Raw genomic sequence first — 27,776 nt, forward strand, 5'->3', positions numbered from 1 at the left:
TTAGTGGCAGCCGCAGGCGCGGACCACCATGTTGCGGTGCTTGCGCAGGATGACGTTGTTGCTGCTGTCGTAGTAGAGCACGGAGGTGGCGCTCAGCTTGGTGGGCGCGCAGCACGCCTTGGGGACCGCGTCAGGCTTCATCAGGTGCACCTGGCGGGGAGGGGGCGGCAGGCAGACGCGTGAGAGCCGCGGGGACCCCGTCCCAGCCCCCAGCTCCTGCCGCCCGGGCTCCAGCCGCTCGCCCCTCCTCGGCTCCATCTCGCCCCGCAGCCCGGCAGGTGCTGGCGCGAACTCTGCCCCAGCCCCGCCCCCCTTGGCCACCCCGCCGCTGCGCTCAGGCCCAGCCTGGGCACCTGTGGCTCCTGTCACAGCCCCTTCCCTCAGACAGGACGACCCTGACCCTGCTGGTCCCCGGCACGTGTGCCAGTTCCTGCCTGCGCCCCTGCAGCGCCGCCCCCGGGTCCCCTCTGCTCCTCTCTCCTCCCTGCGCTTCTGCAACGTCCCTGATCGTGTCTTGTTCGCATGAGCTGTTTCTGGTCCGTCTCCCCCTCCAGACTGGGAGCCGGTGAAGGTCCGTGTTACACCTGCTAGCGGCCAGACTTCCAGGCTCACCCTTGGGGTGTCCGACACTGTTGTTTCTGAAAGCACCTCCACCCCTCCTAACAATTTCTAGGCAGGGATTGTTCTGGGCAGATGACCACTGAGGGCACTGGGACCGAGTCACCTGCCCAGTTCCATGGCTGAGGCCGAGGCCGTGGCACGACTGGGACCTGGCACGGGGATCCCGCTACCCTCCTCCAAACAGCTCTACCCCTAAAGGCAGCCCGACTGAGTGAGCTCTTGCAGCCTCTACAAAAATATTTATCTGGAGACTCGGCAGGATGAGCTGCCGTTCACCCTGGACTCTTCATCGGGGCCCCACGTGGAAGGGCCCGGAAGGCAGCTCCCCAGCCTGTCAGGGGCTGGAGGGAAAAGGGAACCTGCTTCCATCCACCGGGACCTCCCAGGCCTCACGGAGGCCGCTGAGCAGGATCTGGGCGAAGCCGTCTCATGGGGGGCCCTGTCCGGCAGCCTGGCCCCCGGTCCCCAGAGCCCAGCCTTACCCCAGAAGCCCCAGCTCTGAGCAGCCTGCTGCCAGGACAGGCTCCATCACCCCTGACCTTCTTCAAGGAAGGCAGCTCCCCAGGGGTCCAGCAAATCCCATGTGACCATTGGGAAAGGAGGCATTATCCTGGGGTCCATGCTGCCTTCTTAACTCATTTGCTCTAGGGCATCACCTTGAACAACCTGTAACTAGAGTGTCCAGGTCAATGTTCTAGAAAGAAGCCTCAGCACAAAAAAACATTTAAAACACTTAGCAATAAGCAGCAGCAACAGTGTTCCTATTAGAAACTTTTTCAGCATTTAAAGTTTCCCCAGACATCGGGGCATCAAAAGCCTCTAGAGACACAAAGAGCCGAGAGGGACCCAGAAAAAAGAGCCAACGGGAAAGGAACGGGAGGGGAAACCAGAAGGGCACGGGGTACCTGGTGACTCCTGCACAGGAAGAGGGGGCAGAACCCACACGTGTGTCACCCCCCACCTCGACCCTGAGGGCGTGTGTGACACACAGGAGGCCGAACGCGCCAGTGAACATGGTGCACGTGTGTGTTCCGAGGGCACAAGTAGCCGTGTGGGATGCCCGCCTATCATGCACGGGCTATGCCTCTGACCACCAGCCGGCAGGCCTTTATAAGTCTGGTACCCACCGCATGGATGTGAAAGTCCCCCACGTGTACGTGTGTACGTGTGCACACCGATCAGCAAGAGTCTAGTGCACGTGTGTTCAGGTGCACGGGTTGGGGGTGCCCCACACGGGGACCAGTTGCTGCACAGCTGTGGGATTTCACTGCACATGCACACAGAAAGGTTTCCATGTAGAGAAACCTCCCTGACACAGCAGTGCTGACCTCCCATGTAGAGATAGCTCCCTGACACAGCAGTGCTGCCATCACCTGCTGGCTGCACGCGCCCCTCTTCTCCGCAAGCCCCTCCCCTGGGCGTCCAGGCAGAGGGATGCGGTACTGACCAGGGACTGCAGGATGGCGTGGTTGGTGGCGTTCATGCAGGAGTCCAGTGGGAAGGAGCACTCCCCTTCACAGTAATAGGCTGAGTAGCCTTGGGGGGCGATGACCCAGTCCTGGGGGCAGGTAATGGGAGAAGGTGAGTCCCACCCATGTGCCCCCCCCGAGCCCCCCAGTCCAGCACCTGTCACAGCACAACTCAGGGCTGCCCCTTAACCTCCCTCAGCCTCAGGGCCCATCAACCCACCCTCGGGCCCCTCCCAGGGCAGTTTCCCCCAGAGGCCTGACATCCACCCGAAGACCCTCAGCAGACAGGGCTGGGCACGATCTCCGTCCCCTTCATGCGCCGTCAGCGCTCAGCTTCGTCCTCCCCAGCCCACCCCCAGTCACAGCAGAGGCCAGAGGCACTGCCCACCCTGGCCTCAGTTTTCCTGCTGCAGCTCTGACATTTTATGGCTAAGGATTCAGACAGTCTCCATTTTCATGGTTTTCACAAAAAAGCACTTTTCACTACAAAAGCAACACATTCTCCCTTTAGAGAACTTGGAAAAACACAGAGGAAAAGAAACCAAGAAAATCCAAATCCCCCATGATTCTACCTCCTCTTGGACATACACTTGCCATCTTCAAGGTGGGGACTGTCATTTAGGAAAGAAGGAGAGTCAGGAATTACCAGCCAGCCAAGGTCCTGGAAACTGACATAGAGCTCATGCCGACGGCACACCTGTCGGCCGTGGGAGCCGTGGACGTCGTCTGCGGGGGACAGAAGGGACAAGGTCTTTTCTGGGGTTCCTGCTCTGTGCACCTACCACGGGGAGCTCCCGGGGCGGGGGACGCCCTGATGGGCTCATTTGTTGAATAAATGAATGATGGGCAACTAACCCATTTGGTCTCATAAAGCCCATCTCTGCAGCTCTGCTGGCGCCGTGACCCAGGTCAAGAACCTTCGATGGCTCCAGATGATTCCCCGTGGTCACAGTCACCCCACGCTCAGCCCAGCCTCCCCTGACTTTCAGCCTGTGACTCCCGATGGTCCAATAAACAGCCCGGGGACCCTCTGCCGTCCAGCAGCCCCTCCTCCTTTCCTCCGGAGACACCCCTGACCTCATCCGCCTCTCCAGCCACGCCCATTTCACAGGACAAGTGGCTCCCAATGAGGCCAAGCAAAGCCTGGCTCCCTGTGAAAGAAAGGAGGGCGCCAGGGGGCTCTGGTCCCAAGGGGCTTGGTCTGGTGGGGACACCTTCACACAAACGCTTGGATCCTGCAGGGCACCCGGGGCAGCACCGAGGACCACCAGGGGCACCTGATTTTGACCAGGGGGATGAGGGGGCCGTGGTGAGCCAGGGAGGGCAGGAAGGGACTTCAGGGCGGCAGGGGCGCGAGGGCAGATGCTCAGAGCCCTGATGACCGTGCAGTGGCTGGTCCCCAGGGTGCAGGGGCAAAGTGGTGTCAGGAAAGGTGGCTGGGTGACTGACCATCAGCCTGACCCCACTGAGGCCGGGAGGGTTCTGTCCCCACCACCTGGTCCCCAACCTCACCGAAGATCCCCGGCAGTTTGTTTGGGGGCGGCAGCTCGTTGGTTCTTTTCGGCAGCCTCCTCTTCAGTGGCCTCACCGCCCGAGGGGCTCGGACGGGGCCGGGGCTCGCCCTGAAAAAGGTGACCACGAAAGGCTGTTTGGAGCGCGGTGCCTGTTGCCCCAGCAGACCGGCCAGGCCAGAATCCACGCTGCGCCCTGAGACGGAGAGAACAGAGAGGGCGGTCACTCGAGGGTGGGGCCCTGCACAGGGACACAGCAGGGACCTCTCTGTGGGCGGGCCAGGAGCACGGAGCCTGAGGCTGCAGGGGACCCACTGGGCCTCGGTTTCCTCCTCTGAAGACCCGAGTCCCAAGTCCAGCCCCAGGCCCCAGCGGGCAGGTTTGCAGGGGAGGGGGAGGGTCCTCGTGAGCACAGACTCGGGATTAGTGACGGTCCAGGGCACTGCCAGTGGTGACAGTGCTTTACAGCTTTCAGTCAGTTCACGTGATGATCTCAACCAGTCTTCATGGTGACGCCAGACCCATCATTTCCCTGAGAAACATCAGAGCCCCTCGGTGACGGCTCAGAGCTCCACTACCGGACACTCTCAGAACCAGGGTTCCCACCCATCTCGGGGCTCCGAGGCCCGAGTTCTACCTTCCACCCCATCCTTTCTGGGGATCAGTGTAGGATTTACAACACCCGGTTTGCGGGAGCGGCTGCCAGGACTCAGTGCTTGCTCTGCTGAGTACCGCCCAAGAGCAGGCCACTCACCGTCCCGATGCCCCCAAAAGAGACCCCAGACTCCGCGGCCAGAAACATTTACCCCAAGTCCACGTTCAAACACCTGCATCTAATTCCAGAGCCCTTCTTATCCATTTAAGTTCTTAACCAGCGGGTTTGTGGTTTGAAAAGGAAGAAAGAGAGAAAAGGCTGTGGGCAGAGACATGACTGGGGCCTCAGCCTAGGAGTAGGGATGCTTGTAAAACTGGGATTTTACCCGCAGCTGCTTAAAGCCTGAGGACGCCGGAGAAACACACTGGTTATCCCTGGAAGTCACCTCCACCGATAAAACTATCCTCCTGTACCTCTTTGTAGTTCCAATGACCTCTTGTTTTTTAATTGTCAAAGTGAAATATAACAACAACTGTAAAGAAACTTAGAAAAAATATCACCCATAAAACCCCTCCCCTGCTACAACACACCATTTTCATTTTTCTGTGATATTTTCATATGTTAATTTAAATTGTGAGCGTAAGAAAGAAGTCTGTATATTTCCCAATTTTTCCACATAAACATTTTCTCGGTTGTTAAGTCTCAACTATGAACATTTCAAATGTATAAAATTCCTTTGAGTAGATACATCTGCATATTTAGATATTAGTTCATCTTTAGACATTTAAGTTATTTCCTGGCTTTCATCATAAAGATGAGAATGTGATAGAACCTCTTTATTTCCTTTCCCTGTGGAATTTTCTCAGACTAAACAACAGGGGATGACTACAAGCTCACTGTTAATGTTTCTTATAACACTGGGCGGAACATCCCACTTCCATGTACATTTCACCCCAATGTTGCAACAGTGATGCACAGGCATATACACACATGCACATATATGTATGTGTACACACACGTGTGCATTTATATAGCTAGTGTACACATGTGCACATACATAAACATATGTGTTCTATTAGTGGGTCTCATGATCCTCCACCGCACATTACAGGTCAAGGACATCGCCGGCCCTTACACAGCTGTGCTTTAGCCCTGAGTCCATGCGCCAGAGTTGACTAAACAACTAATCGACCAGAGACTAACCTTTGACCTATGACATCACCTGCCACAAACATGCACTGGGCCCATCAGAGGTGTCACTCAGGGATGACCCTGCTGAGACAGGAGCTGACACTGGAAGGGGCCCAGGGAGAAGCCGTTCGGGGAGTTTGGGTCATGGCAGGTTGGGGTCACGAGGAAGAGCAGCAGGCCCGTGAGGACGCAGAGCCACAAGACACACAGCAGCCCCGCCACAGAGGGAAAGGCCCGTGAGCGCACCAGGAGGAGGCCGTGGAGCGACGGGGGCAGGGGGGCGGCTGTCGTCCACGCGGCACTGGAGCGGAGCCCCACACCTGGTGGGCACGTGGGGCGGCCTTGGCCCAGCAGCCCTCCGGGCCTGTGTGTGCAGCCGCCGTGTCCTGTGAGTCCCTGGAGAGCCCGGTCCACGGAGAGGCCAGGGGGACCCTCGGTGCTCCCGAGGCCGTGTTCACTGTAGGCTTTTCTTTGTGCAACTGTCTGGTCAAGGATCGTGTTGGGGTCTCCTGGGCACAGAGAGATTGGGTCACAGGGCAGGCCCCGGCTGTCCAGGTGGTGGCCCCCAGGCCGCCTGGCTCTGGCAGCACCCTTTCCAGAAAGCAGAGGCAGGAACTTCGGGAACCTCTGAGGCCCAGCGTCCCTGCCTCTAGACCTGACCTGTGAGGGTGCTGGCAGGCATGCTGTCCCCTTGTGAGAGACGTGGGATGTGTGGCCACACCTCGAGGTGGGGGCCACACTGTGGCCTCCCCCCGCACGCAGGTCCAGGTGAAGATGCTGCTCCTCTGGGCCAGGAAGGCCCCCGACACCTCCAGCCTCCCCCCATTTCTGAGACCACCCCATCAGGGCCCGGATGTCTTGGCAGCTCCCCTGACCTATCCCATCCCTGGGGATTCATGCCCCCTCCCCCTGGGCCAGGCCAAGATTGCTCCCATCTCTCCCCAAGGCCTCTTTCTGCTCTGGGTGCCACCTGCCCCTTCCCTGCAGCCCCTGCCCCACCTCAGCCTGAGGTCATGGATGTGACCCTAGTGCCACGTTGAAGGACAATCAGGACGCCTGGCTGAAACCCTTGGAGGGGATCCAGCTGTGACCAGGTGTGCTTTTGTCCCACAGGTTATTTATTTCCTCACCGCATGAGAAGTAGGAACTCAGTGCTTTTCCTTCTTTCTACTGTTTAACAGCCCTGTAACTCGCCTGCTTCTAGAACCTCTGCCTGTCCCAGACTGCTGCTGGAAGACGTCTCCCACCATGCAGGGCAGATCAGGTCCTCCTCCCCAGAAGCCCCAGAAGGTGCTGCACAGTCCACTCAATGACGTCCATCCACTGCCCGCCTGGTCACGGTCCCCTGACACTCTGTGGCTGTCCCCTCAGGTACACTGTCTCTCCACTCCAGGATCCGGGCCTCCCGTCAGGGTGAGGCTTCAGGGAGACCTCTCTGAAAGGCCTTCCTTGACTAGCTGGAGCTTCCTGTTCTTACCTATGAGCTCCCATCCATTTTGTGCAGCCCTAGAGCCGCATTGAGAAAACGTGGACTCCACAGCAGGCCTGGGTTTGAAACCTACACACACACACACGCACGCACACACACATGCAAACGGAAACTCATTTTTTTCTGTTTAGTTTGTGAGACTGTGGATTCAGGATGAAGTACCTCACTGCCCCTCATGAGTTTCAAGGGAGTATGAACAAGAGGCTGGTTTAGGCTCCGTAACAGAGAAGAAGGGTCTAAGTGTCTGATCTGGATGACACAGGAACGCTATGATTTAAGAAGAGAAAACCCATCTAAGTCCATCGCTCGGGTTTCTAGAACTCCTCCCATCCTAAGCCGCAGCCTTTGGCCACACACAGGTGAGCTGTTTATTCACAGAGAAGACTCCCTGGTGGAACATCGGCACCAAACAGTCTCTCCCGCTTCAGTTGCCCCTATTACCAGTTTACTGGCCGCCTAGACGGTCTTGCTTCCCTTCTAGAGACATCTATTTAGCTACGAGGAGGAGAAATGTGAGAGGCAGAGGAGGTGAGGCTACAAGGAAACAAAACTTAGCAACAAAATGAAAGGCCCCAGAAGGAAGGTCAATAGGGCCAAAGGAAAAAATCTTTCATTTAGACAGCGTTTCTCCTGGTTACAAATTCACATTTATGTGTGTATGTTTTCATTGTTCCAGTACACTAAAACGGTGCCTTCCGCAGACTCTGGGTGGAGTTGTTCCTCCCCCATCACTTTTCCCTACATTTCATGATTCATTCACAAGAGCAGGCACTTCAGTAAAACCTTTCCCATGGGATCATCTCAAGCTGCATAGAATTTAATGTAAATATCACAGACAGGGAGGAGGGTGATTGGAGCAGAGCTTTCTCAGAACTCACAGGACATATAAGGTCAATGCCTCTGTTTTCCTTTTGTTTTTAATTAAAGGCATGTCCCTCTTGAGAGAACAAAGCCTATCCAGTGGCAGCCAGTCTGGGACGGCAGGAGAAAGCCGGCCAGATGCTGGTGAAATGTAGAAATGTGATTGCGGCTTTCTCGGGATGCAATCCAGGAGGTTAAAGGGAGAAGCACACGGTCTGGGACCAAGGTTCACTTTCTGGCTAGGTTTCGACCTGTTGCATGGGTCTGAGATTCGGGGAGATGGCAAAGGTGCTCCTCGTGCTCTTTTTGATGTCCTCCACCATCAGGCCACCCCAGAGCTTGATCAGGGTCAGTCCTCTCTTTTTTTTCAAATTTATTTATTTATTTATTTATTTATTTATTTATTTATTTATTTATTTATTTATGGCTACGTTGGGGTGGGCTTTTCTCTAGTTGCGGTGAGTGGGGGCTACTCTTCGTTGTGGCACGCGGGCTCAGTAGTTGTGGCTCGCGGGCTCTAGAGTGCAGGCTCAGTTGTTGTGGCGCACGGGCTTAGTTGCTCTGCTGCATGTGGGATCTTCCCGGACCAGGGCTCGAACCCGTGTCCCCTGCATTGGCAGGCGCATTCTCAACCACTGTGCCACCAGGGAAGCCCAGTCCTCTCTTCTTGTGCATGTCAAACACGGCCTTCTCGGTGATGATTCAGTCCACACACTGCTTTCCATTCAGCGGCATGGTGCATATCTCCAAAATTTTGGGTTCATTAGCCTTGGTGCAGTGCTCCATGGTGACCACAACTCTGGTCTTGGTACTGGACACCAGATCCATCGCATCCCCCACTCCTTTCACCTTCTTGCCGGGTATCATCCAGTGAGCCAGGTCACCGTATTTGGAAACCTGCATGGCTCCCAGCAAGGTTAGGTCGATGTGTCCGCCTCGAATCATGGCAAATGATTCATCGTTGGAGAAAAAACAGCCCCCAGGAAGAAGGGTGACTCTTTGCTTGCCCACATTGTTGAGATCTGCATCCACCTTCTCTTCCAGTGGAAACGGACCCAAGCCCAAGATTCCATTTTCACTGTGAAGATGAACGGTTATACTAGGGCTGATGTAGTTGGTGGCCAGAAGAGGGATTCCTATGCCCAAATTGGCATACAGGCCGTCCTCAAATTCAAGAGCTGCCCCCTTGATGATCCGTGTCCTTATACTATCTGCAGACTTGCATATTTCATCATCCTCTTTCCGGATCGTTAAACGCTCATTTTTTTTTCTCATATTTTCCCCCCTGTATTCCTCGATCTAAGTAAGTGTTAGGAACATGTATGTCCTCTGGGGCAAACGACCCCAGGTCCACAATTTCTTCAATCTCCACCACTGAGGTTCTCGCAGCTTTGCACATGGGCACGTTGAAGTTCCTGGCACTGGCCCTGAAGATGGCGTTTCCTGCCCGGTCGGCCTTCCACCCTTTCACCAAAGCAACATCGGCCGTGACGGCGTGCTCCAGAAGGTAGTGCTGTCCGTGGATCTCCCTCACCTCCCTGGGCTGACTCAGGATGGCGATGTGGCCGTCCTCTAAGTACTTGCTGGGTGCACCTCCTTCCTGGGCCAGGGTCCCGTAGGCCGTGGGGGCGTGGAAGGCGGGCACGCCGGCGCCCCCCGCGCGGATGCGCTCGGCCAGGGTGCCCCGGGGCGTGATCTCCAGCTCCAGCTCGCCCGCCAGGTACTGGTGTTCGCAGAGCGAGTTCTCCCCCAGGTACGAGCAGACGATGCGGGTGATCTGATTGGTCCCCAGGGAAAGGCCGAGCCCGAAGTTCCCTCCCCCACGTTGCTGCTGACCACGGTCAAGTCCTTCACGCGGGTCTTGAGCAGCGCCCCTATCAGGTTCTCCGGGATCGCACAGAGGCCGAAGCCCCGGACCATGATCCTCGCGCCGTCCGGGATGTCTTTCACGGCCTCCACGGGGTCCGCATAGGACTTGGCACGCGCGCGGGCGCTGCTGGCGAAGCCGCACACACCGCCCGTCGCCAGCGCGGGCACCCAGCGGCCGTCGGGGACCCGGCGCCGGAGCGCAGACTCCAGGAGCCGCAGGGCTGCCATCGTCCGCTCCGCTCCGGCTGGGGCTCCGGCTCCGGGCCCAGCGGGGACAGGCGGCGGCCGTGCGCGCCCCGCCCGCGCGTCACAGGGCAGGGGACCCCCGGCGGTGACGCGCCAGCCCGGCTGGCTCCCCGCCGCCCCGCTCCGTCTCCGCGCTCCGAGGGCTCGAGGTGCCGAGCTTCCCGGGCCGCGAAGGCGGGAGGAGGGATCGGTCCGGACCCTCAGGCAGGACTGGAGGGACCCGGGGACTGGCGCACGGAGGCCCCGAGGCGACGTCCCTCCGGGGAAGCCTGGGAGCCGTCTCCTTCCTCTCCATTGTCACCCTTCCTCCCAGGCGCGCTACTCCCGTCCCGCCGCCCCCAGATACACCTCCATGTCAGCGGTTCCCACACGCGTGTCCCCAGCACGTACTGTCCTGGAACCACATTTGTCACAACTAATCAACCAATACTGGTATCTTATTATTTACTAAACATCACGATCTACTCAGATTTCATTAGTTTTCTCCAGTGTCTTTTTTCCAGGATCCCACCCAGGGTCCCACATTGGCATATAGTCATCACAACTCCTTAGGCACCTCTGGGCTGTTACAGTTTCTCAGACCTCCCGTGTTTTTTGATGACCTTGACAGTTTTGAGAAGTACTTGTCAGGTATTCTGTAGAATGTCCTTCAGTTTCAGGTTGTCTGATGTTTTTCTCATGGTGAGACTGGGGTTCTGGGTTTTGGGGACGAAGACCATGGAGGTGAAGTGCTGTTCCCATCCCGTCAGATCAAGGGTGTCTGGGAGCTACATGACGTGCTCATGGGACCTGAGCACCAGCTGAGGGGTGCCGCTCGGGTTGCCCCTGCAAAGGTACTGCCCCAGCCCACGGCATACTTTGGGAAGCAAGTCTCTAAGCGTAGCCCACACTGAAGGAGGGGGAGATGCTACACCCCCTTGAGGGGGAGTGTCTCAGAGGGTTGTTTGATAAAAAGCTGAATCAGATCCTGTCCTCCTCCACTGCTGTTAAATAAAATAACGTTTATTTCATAGTTAATATTTTGCCCACTTCTCTCAACCTCCTCACAGTCGCTGCCTAGTCCCCTGTGCTCCAGCCATGGTGGCCCCTTGCTGCACCGCAGACACACCAACCCTGGGCCCACCAGGAGGCTCTCCCCCAGACACCTGCTAAAGGAATGAAGGTGTGAATCCCCATTCTACAGATGAGGAAACCGAGGCTTAGAAGGGTAAGTAACCTGCCAAGGTCACCGAGTTAGAAAGCTGCAGAGCCGAGATTCACACCCAGGCCTCTGCCTCAGAGCCTGAGGGTGTGAGCGCTTCCCCTCGCCCAGCCCAGGACGGAAACTCCTGGTGCAGAAGGCAGCTCCGTAGAGTAGAAAGAATCTCCCATTTCTTGGGGAGGGAAAACATGGACTCACTCTGAGCAACACAACTGTTGGTCCTGCAGAAGGAGAGGAGGGACTCTCGGCTGGTAGGGGGTCGCCTGCTGTCCCGCACTGCGGGAACCTCACTCTCTACCCACTGAGCCCCTGCGGAGGGGTGGAGGTATGCCCCAGCATCACAGGTGGAAAAGGCCAGGCCTCCAGGGCCACGTGAGGGGCTCCAGCTGCGCCTGCCGCCAGCAGCTTCCTCGGAGGAGCCCCCAGGGGAAGGTTCGCTGCTGACCGGAGTCTTACCATCATCTGTTTCCACATAGAGGCGGAGTCCCAGGTCCTTGTTACGGTTCAAGAGCCAGCGGTCACTGGCTGCTGTCACGTCCAACACCAGCCAGCCCTCGTCCCCAGATCGGAGCGTCTGAAGATCCAAAAAGAACAAGTCAGACTCCCTGTGGACACGAAAGAACAATTAACCAAGGGCCGGCACAGCTGCCTTTGTTTCCAGTGCCCTCCTGGGGGACCATTAGTGGGGCATCTACCCCGCCCGGCTCTGACCTGAGTGCCTTACATGCCTTTTCTCACTGTGTCTACCGTACAAAGGTGTTACTGTGCCCGTGTACAGGTGCAGAAACTGAGGCTCAGGAGCTCAGTGACCTGTCCATGGTCCCACAGCTAGGACAGTAGGATGGGGACTTGAATCCAGGACTGATGCTGGGCCTCTCCCCACGGTGACACGAGGCCTCCGGCCAACCATCTTTCTTCTCTGAGGGTGGGCTGCCCAGGAAGGTCCCCTTCTGTCCTCTGGGAAATGTCCCCCCCGGCACCCAGGGCTGGGCCGGACACTCCGACAGAGGCTTGAGCGGGCCTGTGGGGCACAGGGCAGGCACCTGTTGGACTGCTCCAGGACCACCTCAAACATGCTGACGTGGAGGGTCCAGTTGAGCAGGTGGGTACTGGGCAGCTTGTAAATCCGGAACTCCGCGGCGGTGACGGCCTCCCCCGCCGGGATCTGGGTCAGGTCAAAGCGGAACTCCTTCCACTGGGGCTCCTGGTGGCCCAGGGTGCGGTCCCGCTCCACTGCAAGACAAAGTGGGACTGGCGGTCACTTGTGGTTCCAGCTCGGGTTCTGGGGTGGGCAGGGCTGGGTGGGATCTGGGGGCCTGGGCAGTCTGGGTGGGACCGCTCCCTCCTCGAGAACAGGCTTGTCCCAGCTCTGCCTCCTGGGTGCCGAGAGGGCTCCGGGAGCTGTGTCATGAGGCGCCTGGCATGGCACCTGGCACACGGCGGTGCCACAAGGGCAGTGTCCATGTCTGGTCCAAGCCCCAAACCCAGCCTGCCCTGCTCAGCACCCTGCTGGCTCTGGGACCCACAGATGAGGCACAGGACAGGTTCTTCCTCTGGGGAGATGGACATCAGACCCAAGGCAGAAAAGGACCACAGTGGCAGCAGGGACATAGCTGAGTGCACTTGAGCAGGATGGGGCTCCTGGAGTCAGCCGGTGTGTGGATGGGAGTTGAGGGGAGAGAGGGCTTTGGAGCTGGGCCTTGAGGGGTGAGAGTGAATTTGCCACGATGTCAAGGGGGAAGGACAGTGCAGAGGCAGGGTCCAGCCTGAGCAAAGGCCTAAAGCCGAGGAACGACAGCACCAGCAGGGAAAACAACAGCCATAAAACCCAGCAAAGGGTGAAAGGATGGCAGGACCCTTTTTGGAACAAGGGGAAGCAGGAAGGGGGGCCGGAGAGAGACATGGAAAGAACCAGGAAGAGGCGAGGTACGATGACAGCTCCTGGAGATGCTGGGTCAAGTGCTGGGGAAGCTGCAGGGTCCCATGGCATGATCTGAGCAGGCTTTCCGGAGGAGGTGACACCTGAACTGGCCTTGAAGGATGGGACTGAGTCTTGGTAGGTGGATAAGGTGGGGGAGAAGACATTCTAGGCAGAGGTCCTGCACAGGTGCGGGGTGCTGGGGCCGCCCACCATCCAGCAATGTGCGGCTCAGGGCATAAGTCTGGCTGTGGCCTGACTGCGGAGAGCTGGAATTCTGGCCTCGGAGCGTGGGCTGTGCTCTGGCCAGTGGGGGGTCAGGGCTCTGGGCAGCAAGGGAGTGTGGTTTAAGGGTAGAGTGGAAGCTATGTGTGGAGGCGAGGGTAAAGCCCAGGCTGGAGGGGACCCGAGGCAGGCCCGTGGCAGGGCTGCTCTAACAGTCTGGGCAAGAGACCACAGGAGCAGAATAAACCCCATATTTCCCCAGCTGCCCGGAAATGCCCAGGACAGTATATTTAGAGCGTTTCACTTTAGCCTCCTGTCACTTTCAAACACTAAAAATCTGTGTTTCCGCAAAGCAGGGGCGGGAGCCTCCCAGAGCCTTCCCCCAAAACCAACACTGAGATTTTAATTACATGTCTGTGAGTCTTTTTTAAAATTCTCTCTCTGGCTACTGGACTCAGAGACCACAAGTCACCAGGCTGGTGGCAGAGGCGGATGTGGGAGCACTTCCTGTCCTTGCGGTGGAGGCCTGGTCCGGTGATGGATAGGCAAACAGCTGTGCTGGGCGGGGCCAGTGGACACATGTTTGGGCAGGAGATGGGCGTTTCATCCCCTGACCAGGGAGGAGAGGAAATAGAACCTCCATTGTCTGACAGGGTGCTGGACCCGCAGTAAATGCCCAGCCACGAGCCAGGCTGTTTCAGGGGCAGCGTGACACAGGAGGATCTGGGTCCTCCCATACAGGCAGGGCACGGAGGTCAGGGTTCTGGACCTTTGACGAGTGATGCTTGCCATGATTATCACCACACGAGTCCCCTCCTCCCTGCAGACACACTCACACACACAGCTTTAGGGACAATTTCTGTGGATTCGGTAACTGCAGAGACCACCTCAGTTACATGGCTGTGTAAGCATCCCTGATCTGCAGGATGAAATAGGTCCAGGCTGTTGGCTGTCACAGGGTGTGGCCCCGAGAATAAGGAGGGGTCACTCAGCCATGCCCTGAGCCCGACCCCTCTCAAAGCATTCTTAAGTATATCTGCCCCCAAGGCACAGTGGGTGACCCTTGGTGGGTCACTGGGAACCTCTGTCTGCAGGCCTGACGCTGACTCATTCATGTTGTATCCAGGACTGAGGGAACAACCACAAACCTGCCAGCTCCTGCGGGCACCAAACTCTGTGGCCTCTCTCCCTTGCTGAGCTGGGGGCCCGCGTGCGGTCAAGACAGCCCTGTTCACCTGGGCTGACCCCAGTTCCAAACTTCCATCCTGTGGGTTTGTGAAATTGATGCCCAACCCCCACCCCACCCCCGCAATAGTTCCAGCACAGGAAACTGCCCACCCCAGCAAGCACTAGAGGTGGGACATTTTTAGGAAAATGATTTTCATCAGAAATTGGTGAAATGTCCTGAGTGTGGAACTGGGTAAAGAGAGTAACTCTGTTATCTGACAGTCAATGGGGAGGGTAGGGCGAGGCCACCTGTGGATTTGCAGGTTTTTCAGTGCCTGTGGCTTTGAATTGGAAGAGAGAGTTCCCAAAAGCTGGTGTTCTGGGAAAGCATTTTCTGGCACCTCTATTTCCCCCTTGTTAACTGTGCAGACTGAGCCTGCTTTAGCCAGAGAGGCAGCTTAGGGCAGCCCGGAGGGTTCTGGCCAGTGGTCAGGGCCTCACTGCAGGCCTGTCCCTGCACTAACCAGGTATGGAAATCCCCTCTGGGCCTGGTCTTCTCCTGTGTAAACTGAGAATGAGGAGACACCCAGCTTTCCTCACAAGCCCATGAAAGTACTTTGTAAATAGTCAGGCAATGGACTGGGAGGGATGGCTGTTCAGCAGGAGTTTGGGATGGGCCTGACTTGCAATCTCCCAGCTTTGAGCCAAGATGAGATACCCTCCGAAGGCCGTGTCTGCAACTCCAAGGCCATGGGTGGAGGGGAAGGGGAGATTTTGAGTGATTGTTTTCTAAATAAGTGTACTCATCATTCATTTATTTATTCATTCATTTATCAAGTTCAATTTATAAACAAATTTATCAAGTTCTTACGGTATGTAAGAGTCTGTTCTGAGCACTGGGAACACAGCAGTGAACAGACAGAACAAGACAGTGCATTCACAGTGTTTACAGTCTAACAGGGGAGACAGAATAGAAACAAACAAGACAAATAAAATAGGGGATGTCATTTCTATTGTAAGTAAAATACAGAGCATGATGGTTTCAAGAGGATTGGAAGGGATGGGGGGCTTGTCCTTGGGTGCTCAGTATGGCTTGTGAGAAGGAAATAGGTAAGCGCAGATGTGCGTATTCTCACATGGTGCTGGTAGGGATACCATGGAGAGGAATTTGGCAACATCCTTTTGCAATACCCTGGCAAAATTACATATGAATTTATCCTTTGACACAAGATTCCCAAAGACACACTGGCAAAGATATGAAAAGACAGGCACAATGCACTTCATTCGGCACAGGGAGCAGACAAAGGTATGTCTGGATCCATAGGCACCTTGACATGTTTAGTTTCCACAAAACTATAAAGAGCTGCCCAAAATGTTCAATCACTGAACCAGCTTTTCTGTCTGGAGAAGCAGCAGCAAATTAATTTACCTTCTGGATCGCCTTAATGCGGCCCCCAGAACAATAAACAGTCACGATTCACCAGTGAGTGCTAACTGGACCCTCGGCCTTCTCCTCCAGCCCCTGATAAACCACCTCCAGATCCCACGGTTGAGGGGAGGGCCCACAAGAGGAGACGGCCTCCACCACCACGTCTGTGGCCCTCATTCTGCTTTCCCATGTCTGAGGCCCTGCACCCACAGCTCAGGCTAGACCTCCAGATGCCACCCGCCCAACACCTACATTGGCTTTGGCTATTTTTGTGCCCTCAGCAAAATGTAGAGTCACCCGGACAACCTAAATCTGTCTTCTTCCTGACCAAAAAGTAAGACTTCAAAAGACACCCCCTTCCTCCAGTCCAGTGTGGCTATTAAGAGAATGGCATCTTCTGACCTGACAGTCCTTCCTGCCCTCAAACCCTTCCCCAGCCCCTCAGGGCCCATGGGAGGGTCTGACGCTTGGCTCTGCTGTCCAGTCACCACCCCTCACCCACACAGGCTGGCCCTGCCCATCCTCACGGCCTCCTGGGCCTTCTGGTGCAAACACCCTCCCCCTGGAGTCCCTACTCGAAGCCGCTCTCTCCGGGGTTGCCCCGTCCCACCAAGTATAAAGGCTACTTTCTTCTCGGTCCAGCTGTGAAAGCCCCCTTGCCCGCCTCTGACCCCACACACATCAGCCTGCCGGTCTCTCCCTTTCCCTGTCCCGGGGGTCCCCGTCACTGGTTCATCTCCCCTCTGGACGGTGACCAATTTGAGGACAGAGACTGAACAATGTGGGGTGGAAACGGGAGGCCTCAGCGGTCTGCCCCTGGGGCTGCTCATCCAGCCCCTCGTGTCCCGGGGGCCCAGAGAGGGGATGCCCGGCCCCTCATCCCAAGGGCTCCTGGTCCCCAGGACAGCGGCTCAGCATCCAGCAGCGCAGCCCCTGGGCTGGGCGTCCTGCTGGTCTGGGAGTGGCTTCCTCGCCACCGAGGGTTTCCAACCCAAGCCATCCATGTTCTCACTTTACTGTGGGACTCGCCTCCATTCACGGCCTGGCCCCAAGGTGGAGGACCGGCTCCCTCGGGGCCCCGGAGGCGGATGGGGTGGGCCCGTCTGGCTGGTCCTGCCGGTAACAAGGCCGAGGGGGACCCCAGACCTAAGGAAACACCCGGGTCTCCGCGGCCCGTGCGGGTCCCGAGTGAGCTGCAGAATCCATCACCTCCTGGTTCTGCCTCTTCAGGGCTTCCTCCCGCCCAGGAATCTCAGCGCTGCCCAGAGCAGGCCCCCCGCTTCACTTCTGGGGGTATTTTTAGCCAGTTCTCATTACTGACTTTTTCAAGAGCTGTTTCCATAAATGGCTCTGTGCTTATAATTACCGGTCCAGGCCTCAGCCGGCTTCACAGCCCAAATTAAAAGGGAACAACCTGCCCACTGCACCACATCAAGCCCGCCAAGGCCAAAAATAGATCCAAGGAGATGTGAGCAAGAAGGATGTGGTTCCTCCAGTTCAAACCCAGGAAAGACCTGAACTGTGGGGCTTTCCAGAAAGACGTGGTCACGGTGACACATCCCCTCTCTCCCGTGGGGAGTGGGTGCCCGTGAGGAGTGGTGGGTGTCCTCCCGCCCTGTGCCTCAGCCCTGGAGGAGCCCCATCAGTGGGCAGGGAGGGTGGGGGACACATTCTTTTGTGGGAGCTGCAAAGGCCTTCGTGGCAACCCTGCATAGATGGGAAACTGAGGCCCAGGGGAGCAGAGACTTGCTGGGGGTCACGTGTCAGGTTAGGGGCCCTTCACGTGGACTTGCAGACTTGGAGCCCATGTAAAATGAGTGGCCCTGGACTTTCTGGGTGGCGATACTGGTATGGGGGAATCACCTCTCCACAAGATTCTTCCATCAACAGGTGCCTGAGAGGTGGCCTGCTGAGGCCACTGTCCTCCAGGCAGCGCCCTGCGGGGACTCGGGTCCCAGAGGAGGGACAGGGTGATCTGAAAAGATGAGGAGGCTGGAGGGACCTCCCTGGCGGTCCAGTGGTTAAGACTGCGTTTCCAATGCAGAGGGCGTCGGTTCCATCCCTGGTCAGGGAACTAAGATCCCACATGCCGTGCGGCGTGGCCAAATTAAAAAAAAAAAAGCAATAATAAAAAAAAAGACGGGAGGCTGGCCCTGCTTATGTGTCACCCATCCAGGCCCAGAGTCAGATTTGGTCCCCGGTCTGAGGTTATTCATAGTTTCTTAGTAGGGTCGGGGGGTGGGTAGGAGAAAAAGGGACTAGACGTGCTCCCAAATCAGACAGGCAGAAAGCAACTCCATTCCTAAGAGAAATACAGATGATCAAGGTGGAGGGCGCTCGTAGAGGTGCCTTAGGGAGGAGTGGTCAGAGAACACTTTTCTAGGAAACATAGTTGAGAGTGGTGGAAGAATTCTGACAAGCAGAAATGGAGTAAAGTATTTGAGGCAAAGCACGGAGGTGGGAAATAATGTGTCAGCTCCCATTTTTTGAGCACTGAACTGTATGTCAGGCACCATCCTGGGCACATTACGCAGGCCATATTTGTTACTGTTTACCTAACTGTGTTAGTTATCTATTGCTGTGTAACAAATTAGCCCAAATATAGCAGCTGAAAACAACCAACACTTATTATTTCCCATGGTTTCTGAGGGTCAGGAATCCAGGTGCTTAGCTGGGTGGCTCTGTCTCAGGGTCTCTCATGAGGTGACAGTCAAGCTGTCAGGTGGGGCTGTGGTCTCTGGAGACTTGACTGGGATGAACAGATCCACTTCTAAGCTCACGCTTGTGGCTGAGGGTAGAAGGTTCCCCATGTGGACCTCTCACGACATGACCTTTCCTCAGAATGAGTCATCTTGGGGGGTGGCGGGTAGAGCCCAAGACGGAAGCTGCAGTGTTTTTATAACCTAATCTTGGAAGTGACACAGCATCCCTATTGTCACATCCTATTGGTCACATAGACCAGCGCTGGCCCAGTGTGGGAGGACACAAGGGTGTGAAAACCAGGAGGCAGGGATCATTGAGAACTATACTGGAGGCTGGCAACCACAGCAACCCTGTGAAAGAGGCATTCTTCACCCCATTTTATAGCTGAGAACACCGAAGATCAGGGAAGTTAACTGATTTGCACAAGACCACACCCAGAAGCCCCCAAGGTGGGATTAGAGTCTAGGTGTGTCTGTCTCCAAAGTCTACATTCTTTCTCCCCATCCACAGCCTCATCAGGTTGGGGACATGTCAAGGGAACACCGCAGGGTTCCACTGGACTATAATGTCAAACGCCAAGTGCCAGGCTGGCAAGAAGGAACACGCAGAAGGATCCCAAGCAGGAGAAGCCGTGAGTGGATTTTCACTTGAGGAACTAGAGTTCCAAGAACAGGCTGAGAGCTTTTTCATCTCCATGCCTCCCCTCTGCCTGGACACCTTCTCCTTTCACCTGCTTCTGACTAAGTTCTACCCTTCTTTCAAGGTCCAGCACAGTGCCACCTCCTTCAAAGCCTTCTCTGTCCCCTAGCCAGGAGGCCATTCATTCCTCCCCCTCTTCTGGCCTAGTTCATCCCTTGCAAATGAGAGAGGGACTTGGTCTGTCTTCTGCAGCGCTGAACCTTCATGCTCATATCTGAGTGGGGGAATGGCCATTTCTCCCACTTTGTGATCATTTACATTGAGTTGTCTGTGGGCCTATCTTTCCCACTGTAATAAGCAGATCTTGGGCTGGGGCTTGTGCTTTGGAGTGGGCACCAAGATAACCAGGGAGGGCAACAGCACACAGTAGGTTCCCAGGAGTGTTTGTGAAACAATGACCTCAGACTGAAGGATCCAACCTTCTCCATACCTGGGTCTTGCAGCCTTTGGCTTCCCCAGAACCCTTCCTGTATTCAGAGCCCTAGACTGTTCTGAAGGAATGGCTGCTGCTCAGGGGGCAGAGCCAGCAGTTAAAGGAAATAAACTGGGTTTACTTCTGGTCTTGTCCCTGACCAGCTGGACTTAGGTTAAAAACAAACAAACAATCAAATCAGGCTAACACTTACTTTGCATTACAGGCACTGTTTCAGCCCTTTACATAGAGTAAGTCATTAATGCTCATAGCCATCCTCGGAGGCAGGAACTATTATCGCTCCCATTTTACAGATGCGGAACGAAGGCACCACAGCAGTAACTAACTTACACAAAAATCAGATAAATATATCTTAGGTCAGACTTCCTGGGCAACAGGCTGGGTGGGTAGGTTTAGTGGAGAGTGTTCTTGCAGGGGAACGAAGGAGCAGGAGTGGGCACAGTTGAACAGTGACGCAATCACAAAAGGGCCAGGCCCATCCCATCTGCACGGGGAGCTCTGGTGCTGATGGCCCTTCACAGTTGTCCCTCCTTGAGGCAAAGGGGGCTGGGCATTTATACCCCAATAAGCCAGTCATTGGATGTGGGGTGCCCTCAAGTTGGGTTGCCCAACCTTGAGCAAGAAGCTGGTGGGCTGATGCCGAGAGAAGGACCCAGCTGTCAGCAGCCACTCTCCCAAGCAGCTGGGGAACAAGTGACCCAGTCCCAAAGAGAATATATGGGGAGCACCATAGATCCACTAAAAACAAGTGGTAGCATGGGGGATCTGCTCCTGGAACCGTGCTGCTTTACCCCTCAGCTCCAGGTCCCAAGTAAATGATGGGGGCGGGGAGGGTAGACAAACACCAGCAGGCTCTTCCTCAAATTCTGGCTGCTGTTTATTGAGCGGTGGCCCAGGCACTTGCTAAGTTTTTCAATGCCTTAACCCTATGTAACCATTGCACTATGATACAGGTATTATTATCCTGATTTAAAGATGAGGAAACTGAGATGCTGAGACTTTAAGTAACCTGCTCAAAATCTTACAAATCTCAAGTAGCAGACCCTGAACTAAAAACCTGGTCTTCCCACTGTGCTCTCCACCCCCAAGGCCAACCCTCCTCACGGCTGGACCCAGTTTTATATCTGCTCCTTTGGATCTGGGTACCCAGGACCTTGGGCCAGTCACTTATACTCTTTGAGACTAAACTTCTCCCCTGTCACTAGGGGGCAATAGTTAGTCATTTACCTCAGAAGGGTGAGGAAAAGACTGAGAAGATGGGGGCGGGGAGGAGTAGTCAGTCATCAGGGATTCATAGGGCACACCATTCTGATGGCCAAACAGGGTTTTGGAGAAAAGAGACCCATCTTCAACTCTTGGAAAGAGAAATACCTCTGGAAACCATCAACAGAATGAAAAGGCAACCTACTGAATGGGAGAAAATATTTGCAAACCATATTTCTGATATGGGGTTAATATCCAAAATATATAAAGAACACATACAACTCAATAGAAAAAAACCCAAACAATCCAATTTTTAAAATGAGCAGAGGAACTGAATAGACATTTTTCCGAAAAAGACATACAAATGTCCAAAAGGTACATGAAAAGGTGCTCAACATCACTAATCATCAGGGAAATGCAAACCAAAACCACAATGAGCTATCACCTCACACTTGTTAGAATGGCTATTATCAAAAAGACAAGCGATAACAAGTATTCGTGAGAATGTGGGAAAACGGGAACTCTTGTGCACTGTTAGTGGGAATGTAAATTGGTGCAGCCACTATGGAAAATAATATGGAGGTTCTTCAAAAAATTAAAAATAGAACCACCATATGATCCGGCAATCCCACTTCTGGATATATATCCAAAGGAAATAAAAACAGGGTATCAAAGAGAAAAAAGTGTAAGTATGGTAGTGGTCATTTTGCAGTATGTACAAGTATTGAATCATTATGTTGCACACCTGAAACAGATATAATATTATATGTCAATTATATCTCAATTAAAAAAAAGAGATATCTGCACTCCCATGTTCATTGCAGCATTATTCACAACAGCCGAGATGCGGAAATAACCTCAGTGTCCATCTACAGATGAACAGATAAAGAAGATAAGGCGCATGCGCGCGTGCACACACACACGCGCGCACGCACACACACACACGGGAATGCTATTCAACTATGAGAAAGAAGGAAATCCTGCCATTTACGACAACATGGATGAAACTTGAAGGTATTATGCTAAGTGAAGTAAGCCAGAGAAAGACAAATACTTCATGATACCACTTATATGTGGATTTTAAAAAGTTAAAAAGTCAGAAGAGTAGAAAAGTGGTTGCCAGGAGGTGGGGGTGGGGGAAATAGGGAGAGGTTGGTAAAGGGTACAAACTTTCAGCCATAAGTTGAATAAGGTCTGAGAAGCTAATGTAAAACACGGCGACTATAGTTGATAACACAGTTATATAATTTTGAAATTTGCTAAAAGAGTAGAAATTAAATGTTCTCACACACAAAAAAGAATACATATGTGAAGTGATGACTGTGTTAATTAACTAGGTGGGGGGAATGTTATATGTATATGCATAGCAAATCATCCTGATGTACACTTTAAATAACTTACAATTTTATATGTCAATTATACTTCAATAAAGTTGAAATAAAAATAAATGAATAAAAGGTAGATAGATAAAAAGAAAAATAATGTGGTCACTTAATAGTCGACTTTCAAGACAGATAAAGGATTTATTGTTAAGCGAAAGACAAAATGGCAAAACAGTGGGCATTTAGATTCCACTTTGTAAAAAAGAATAACACAAATTGATAAAATATCAGCGCTGGTTGCTGGGGAAGGGCTAAGCTAAAGGATTAAACATTGGTTCTAACTGAGGTAGACAGAGGATTACTAGGAGCTTCCATATTATATGTCTCTAGATATAGGGTCTGAATTTTCTATCATGAAATTCTATAATGAATCTATACGGTATGAATTTTCTACAACGAATATGCATCAGTTCTATAAATCCCAAAACAAAGATATTTTGAAAATCACGTTCCTAGTTTACAACACACGCTCACATTGAATACAGTCCAATTCAGCAGCACGTACTGCACCTAATGATGGGCCCTGGGCCGGGGGGAGAGGCAGCTTCTGTGTAGGACAAGAGCAAAGGAAGTGCAGGCAGGGAGACAACCTGCTGTGTACCTTGGGAAAACCACCGAACTACCCTGAACCTCTCTGTCCTCTTTTTAAACAAAGATGTGACAGTAAATGTGAGATGAGATGAAAGCACAGACATGGAGGTTCTGGGCATGTGGTCATCACTGGGTGTCATCTCACACAATCGCTGTACAGCCCCTAGGGTGGGTACCGTGAGTATATCTGTTTTATAGAGGAGACTGAGGTTCTGAGAGGTGGACTGAAAATCCAGATCACACCGAGAGTAGTGGGTGGAGTCAAGATGCAAATTCTGTTGAGTCCCAGGTCAGAACCCCCAGCCCAGTCCTGCCTGCCCGCCCACTGTCCTTCCCCTCTCGGTTTCCAGAGAGAGGCGGCACTGTCTAGACCACGTGACAATCACCTTGTGGTTGATGTACTGTTATCTGTCTCTCCCACTGGAAGGTCAGCTCCACAAGGGGGGACTTAGTTTCATTCCCTGTTATAATCCAGGAACTAGAACAGAGCCTGGCACAGAGCAGGTACTACATGACTATTTGTGGAGTGAATTCAGGAAAATATGCAAGAATTGCCTACTAAAGAACCAAAGAAAGTGACCCTGGGGCTCACGGAGGTGAGGTCAGGGGGCTGAGCAGGACCCGGGCCAGGTCCCTCGCGCGCACTGAGCCCGGCGCCTCCCGAATCCAACAGCCCCAGCTCATCCCCACCCCCGTCCTCAGCCCCCCAGGATCGCGGGAGTGAATTAGTCCAGTCCAGGGAAGGGGCAGGACAAAAGTGAACATGGCCCATCCAGTTCTGACTACACTTCTGCCTGCAGTGCCGTTTGTGCCTCAGTTTCTCACTCTGGAGCCTGGGCACCTGGTGCTCCCAGGACAGGAGGCGGAGAAGGGCTCAGGAGGAACATGCAGAGGTGGTCTCTCCTGCCTCATTCCTCCCTCAGGACTGGCTGGGCCGGCTCAGGCACTCGGGGGTCCCGCCAGTCACACGGAGCTGGGCGGAGGGATGGGTGGTGGTGTGAGAAGCTGCCTCCGGGGAGCCACAGGGCCGGAGCTGGGAGGCACCTCATTTTTCTGACACCATCGCTGTGGACTGGACAGGAAAGCAGGGGCCCAGAGAAGGGAAGGGGTGTGGCTCGGGACGTGCAGGAGTCCACGGCAGGCCCAGGAGGGACGAGAACCTGGGCGCTGCCTCCCAGATCAGGGCCTCCTCCCCTGAGCTCAGGCGGCACCAGGGACAGGCTCCGTCTGCTCCTCGAGGGCAGCGGCCCCGTCACTGTGTCCTGGCCAAGGGGAGCCAAGAGTCCACAGGCGGAGATCGACAGGCAGGCCAGGCAGGGCCCAGCTCTGACCGCGGCCCTGGCCCCCAACACAGGCCCTGTCAGTCACGACACGGCTCCTAAAGCATCTGCGCAAAAGCAGAGGCCTGACCCCTGGACGGCAGGCCCAGGCCTCTGGGTCCTACAGGTGCCACTGACGGTCAGGGGCCCGGCAAGCACCAGGCCCGCTGGCTTCTCAGGAGCTGATGAGGCCAATAGCAGAGGTGGAGCTGGAGCCAACAGGTGTGGGAGCCTCGGCGTGGGCACTGATGCCACGGCGACTCTGCTATTAGACTCCACGGTGGTTCAGGGGCCGCTGACCTTCAGGGGCCTGGAGCCGGGGCCTCCAACGGAGGAAACAATCCTGGTAGGTTCTAATCCCCCACATCAGCCTAGGTAATTACCAGTTAAAACTACTCGAACTGAAGGAGTTTTACTAGTGCAATTAGTACATGAGAATAAAGAAGGCCCTCAGACAGCTGGCTGGACTGCCCACAGGCCAGGCTTCCACTGAACAAAGATCTGCTTGTTAATCCACAGCGTCAGAGGCCTTAGACCTTCATGAAACACACAGAGGTGGTGTGGGAAGAAACTGGGATTTGGAATCCACAGCCTGGATGATGCCACGGACGTGCTGTGTGGCCCTGGGTCGGTTATTTAACCTCTCTGAGCCCATGAAATAAGGCTGGAAAAACAGCTTCACAAGTTGCTGCATGGATGAAATGAGTATTTATAGGACTACGGAACTTCAAATGTTAGTTTTTATTCAAAAACAGATAGAGGGCTTCCCTGGTGGCGCAGTGGTTGAGAATCTGCCTGCCAATGCAGGGGACACGGGTTCGAGCCCTGGTCTGGGAAGATCCCACATGCCGCGGAGCAACTGGGCCCGTGAGCCACAACTACTGAGCCTGCGCGTCTGGAGCCTGTGCTCCGCAACAAGAGAGGCCGCGATAATGAGAGGCCCGCGCACCGCGATGAAGAGTGGCCCCCACTTGCCGCAACTAGAGAAGGCCCTCGCACAGAAACGAAGACCCAACACAGCCATAAATAAATAAATAAATAAACCCAAAGTTTAAAAAAAAAAAAAAAAAACAGAAACACCTTTGGTTGGCTTTAAACATCTGTTTCTGGGTTTCACATGTCTATAAGACATGTGGGGACATTTCCATCACATCCACACCAAGGCTGAGCAACAGCTGGGAGGGTCTGGGATAAGCACTGACCAGGGCCAGGTTCACCCTAAAAAGGGGGCTGACTTTCCGCCCCTCCCCCTCTGTCAACCTATCACACAACAACTCTGAGGATAGATCACTAGGAGCCCCATTTTACAAGGAGAGATCTGAGGCTCAGAGAGGGCAAGGGACTTGCCTAAGATCACAGAGCAGAAGCAGGAGGGCAACCAGCTCCTCCTGAGCTCAGGGTGCTGCTCGACTCACAGCAGCAGCTCCCACCAGGGCTGTGCACCCCTTGCCCCAGGGGATGCTGGGGGAAGAGGGACATGGGCTAGGCGGTGACTCACTCAGATGGATGGCTCCCCTGGAGGCATTCTCAGGGTGACTGCATCCACAGCTCTTCTTGGTCCTGAGCCCGGGGTCAGCTTGCCCCCAGCACAGAGCTCCAGCCTCAGTTCCACATGTGGTCGCTTCTGTCCCAAGTCCCCACCCCTGCCCTCTAACCAGGAAGGTGGCATCTAGAACCCGCCAGCCCAAGTCCTGGGCCTGGCACTGGGCTCTCAGCACAGGTTAACGGCTGCCTCCTGCTGCTCGCTCACCCACCTGAGCCCATCACGAGCTCTGGTTTGGGGGGGACGGGCCTCCTTGAGGCAAGTGGCTGAAGACCCACAAAACTTACTGTCACTCTGACCCCTGGGTTCCTCTGCCGAAATCTCTCTGAAAGCTCTCTCCACCTTGAAAGCCTGCCCTCCTGACACAGAAATGTCACCTCCTTGAGCACTGGATGGAGGGCCAAACAACCTGGGCCTGTCCTGGCTTGGCCACATAGAGGCCACGTGGTCCTGAGCAAGACACTGCCTCTCTGAGCCTCACTGTCCTCACCTGGGAGATGGGGATGAATATCATGTCGCTCACAGGGCTGTTGGGAGGGTTAAGAGCGGTGCTGTAGGTGAAGGGAGGCGGTGGCCACGGCAAGGGTCCTCTCCCTGCTCTGGGTCCCACAGCTCTCCCCACCTGGGGCTGAGCTGTAGTCCTTGGGTCCCCAGGTCCAGCCTAGTGTCTGCCTCAGCCCAGACTCCTGCCCCTCACTGGCCACAGACAGGAGGCAAAGCAGGTGGGGGACATATGTTCATGAATGTAGATTAAAGAGAGTTTAGTAATGGAAAACGTTATCTCTGAGAACTTTAAGGGTAAATGACTCCACGATTTGGAGTATAATTTCTGCAGAGAGGAAAAGCTGGGCTTTACCTGGGAGAACAAAGAGGGTCCAAGCTGCCCATCAGGTCATTCAATGGCCTGGACACTCATTCCATGACAAGCCAAGTCCCGGGTGTGAGCCCAGGGTGGCAAGACCACAGTCCCTGCCCCGCCGAGCTCAGAGTCTACTCCTTCCCCACCGCCCCACCCCCCAGCAGCACCTCGCCCCCAGGTGGCCCGGGGAAGAGGCTGCTGTGGACTCAGAACATCCGGGTCCTCATCGCTACCTGGTGCTTTGATGATGTGACCAGGGTTTTCCACGCTGAACTTTGTCCCTCTCTTCAGTATCGCCCTTATCACCGTGACAGTATCACAGCCTCTGTTTACTCATCTGCCTCCCCAGGACCAGACTGTCTTCCTGGCACTGCCCGCGTCCACCCGACACTACATGAATCTTACCGTCGGGTGTGTTTGGCCGCGGGTGAATGTACGCCTCTGGGACTCACATCCCTCATCTGTCCCTGCCGGATCGGCAGCTCACCGACCCCCACCCCGCTGAGACTTCGCTGCCCTGACCTGGTCGGTTTTCCCTCCCGCGGTTCCTCGTACACGACAAGGTGATTCCCCGCTCCCAGCAGGGCGCTCGCCCTGCCTGAAGTGGCGCACACGACCCTGCAGCCCGCGCTCAGCCCCCGAGGGGCCCCTCGGCCCGCCGTCCCCCACTCGCCTTCTCGCGGGGTCGCCGCCGCCCACCCCGAGCCCGCTCTCACCCATGTTGACGAAGCTCATGACCAGGTCGGCGCGGCCCAGGCGCCGCTCGGGGGTCCCGCCGTCCTCGTCGTCGTCGCCGGCCATGGCGCGATACAGGTCCAGCATGAAGAGCGGCGCGGACGCGGGCAGCCGGGGGGCGGCGGAGGGCGGCGCGCGGGGCCGGGGCCGCCCGGGCAGCCCGAGCACCGCCAGGATCTCGCGCTGCAGGTCGCGGCGCTCGCGCGGGCCCAGGCGCCGTTGCGGGCAGCCGGGCGAGGGGCGCGGGCCAGAGGCGCCGCCGCCGCTCAGCGCGCACAGCGCCAGGCCCAGCAGCCAGAGCGGCCCGGGGCGCGCGGCCATGGCGGGACCCGGGCGGCCTCACCGCGCGCGCATCCGCTCCCGGCCGGGCCCGGGGCCGGGGCCGCCCCGACGGCGAGCGGCGGGCCGGGCTTGGGGCCGGCGGGACGGGGCGGGCGTCGCCCGCGAACGCAGCGCGGTCCCTAGAGCGTCCGGCCCGCGGCGCCTGTCGCGGCTCCGGGTAGTCGGATGCGGCCGC

General features: G+C 55.5%; 2 protein-coding genes across 2 annotated transcripts; both read right to left on the minus strand.

The window, feature by feature from the left end:
* BMP8B (bone morphogenetic protein 8b) lies at window positions 1-27,580 on the minus strand. The gene is made up of 7 exons (XM_036872844.1): window positions 27,241-27,580; window positions 12,097-12,286; window positions 11,510-11,658; window positions 3,603-3,797; window positions 2,737-2,816; window positions 2,069-2,179; window positions 1-150 (listed from the first exon to the last, which is right to left on the minus strand). Exons 1-7 carry the CDS (start codon window positions 27,578-27,580, stop codon window positions 1-3), a joined length of 1,215 nt encoding a protein of 404 aa, XP_036728739.1.
* On the minus strand, window positions 7,977-9,834 carry OXCT2 (3-oxoacid CoA-transferase 2). The gene is given in 4 exon segments (XM_036872831.1): window positions 7,977-8,092; window positions 8,382-9,006; window positions 9,008-9,555; window positions 9,558-9,834. Coding segments are annotated over 4 exon segments (1,566 nt in total).
* Window positions 27,581-27,776: the final 196 nt, after the last annotated feature.

The sequence above is a fragment of the Balaenoptera musculus genome, chromosome 1, assembly GCF_009873245.2.
Source record: "Balaenoptera musculus isolate JJ_BM4_2016_0621 chromosome 1, mBalMus1.pri.v3, whole genome shotgun sequence".
In the NCBI taxonomy this organism is placed as follows: domain Eukaryota; kingdom Metazoa; phylum Chordata; class Mammalia; order Artiodactyla; family Balaenopteridae; genus Balaenoptera; species Balaenoptera musculus.

What these genes read in the sequence shown, in the direction of transcription:
- BMP8B (XM_036872844.1), bottom strand. Translation starts at nt 27,580, where the DNA reads ATGGCCGCGCGCCCCGGGCCGCTCTGGCTGCTGGGCCTGGCGCTGTGC. An exon ending in GTCCTGGAGCAGTCCAACAG is followed by an intron (nt 11,659 to 12,096) that starts GTGCCTGCCCTG and finishes TCGTGTCCACAG; the next exon opens with GGAGTCTGACTTGTTCTTTT. An exon ending in ACGCCATCCTGCAGTCCCTG is followed by an intron (nt 151 to 2,068) that starts GTCAGTACCGCA and finishes CCTCCCCGCCAG; the next exon opens with GTGCACCTGATGAAGCCTGA.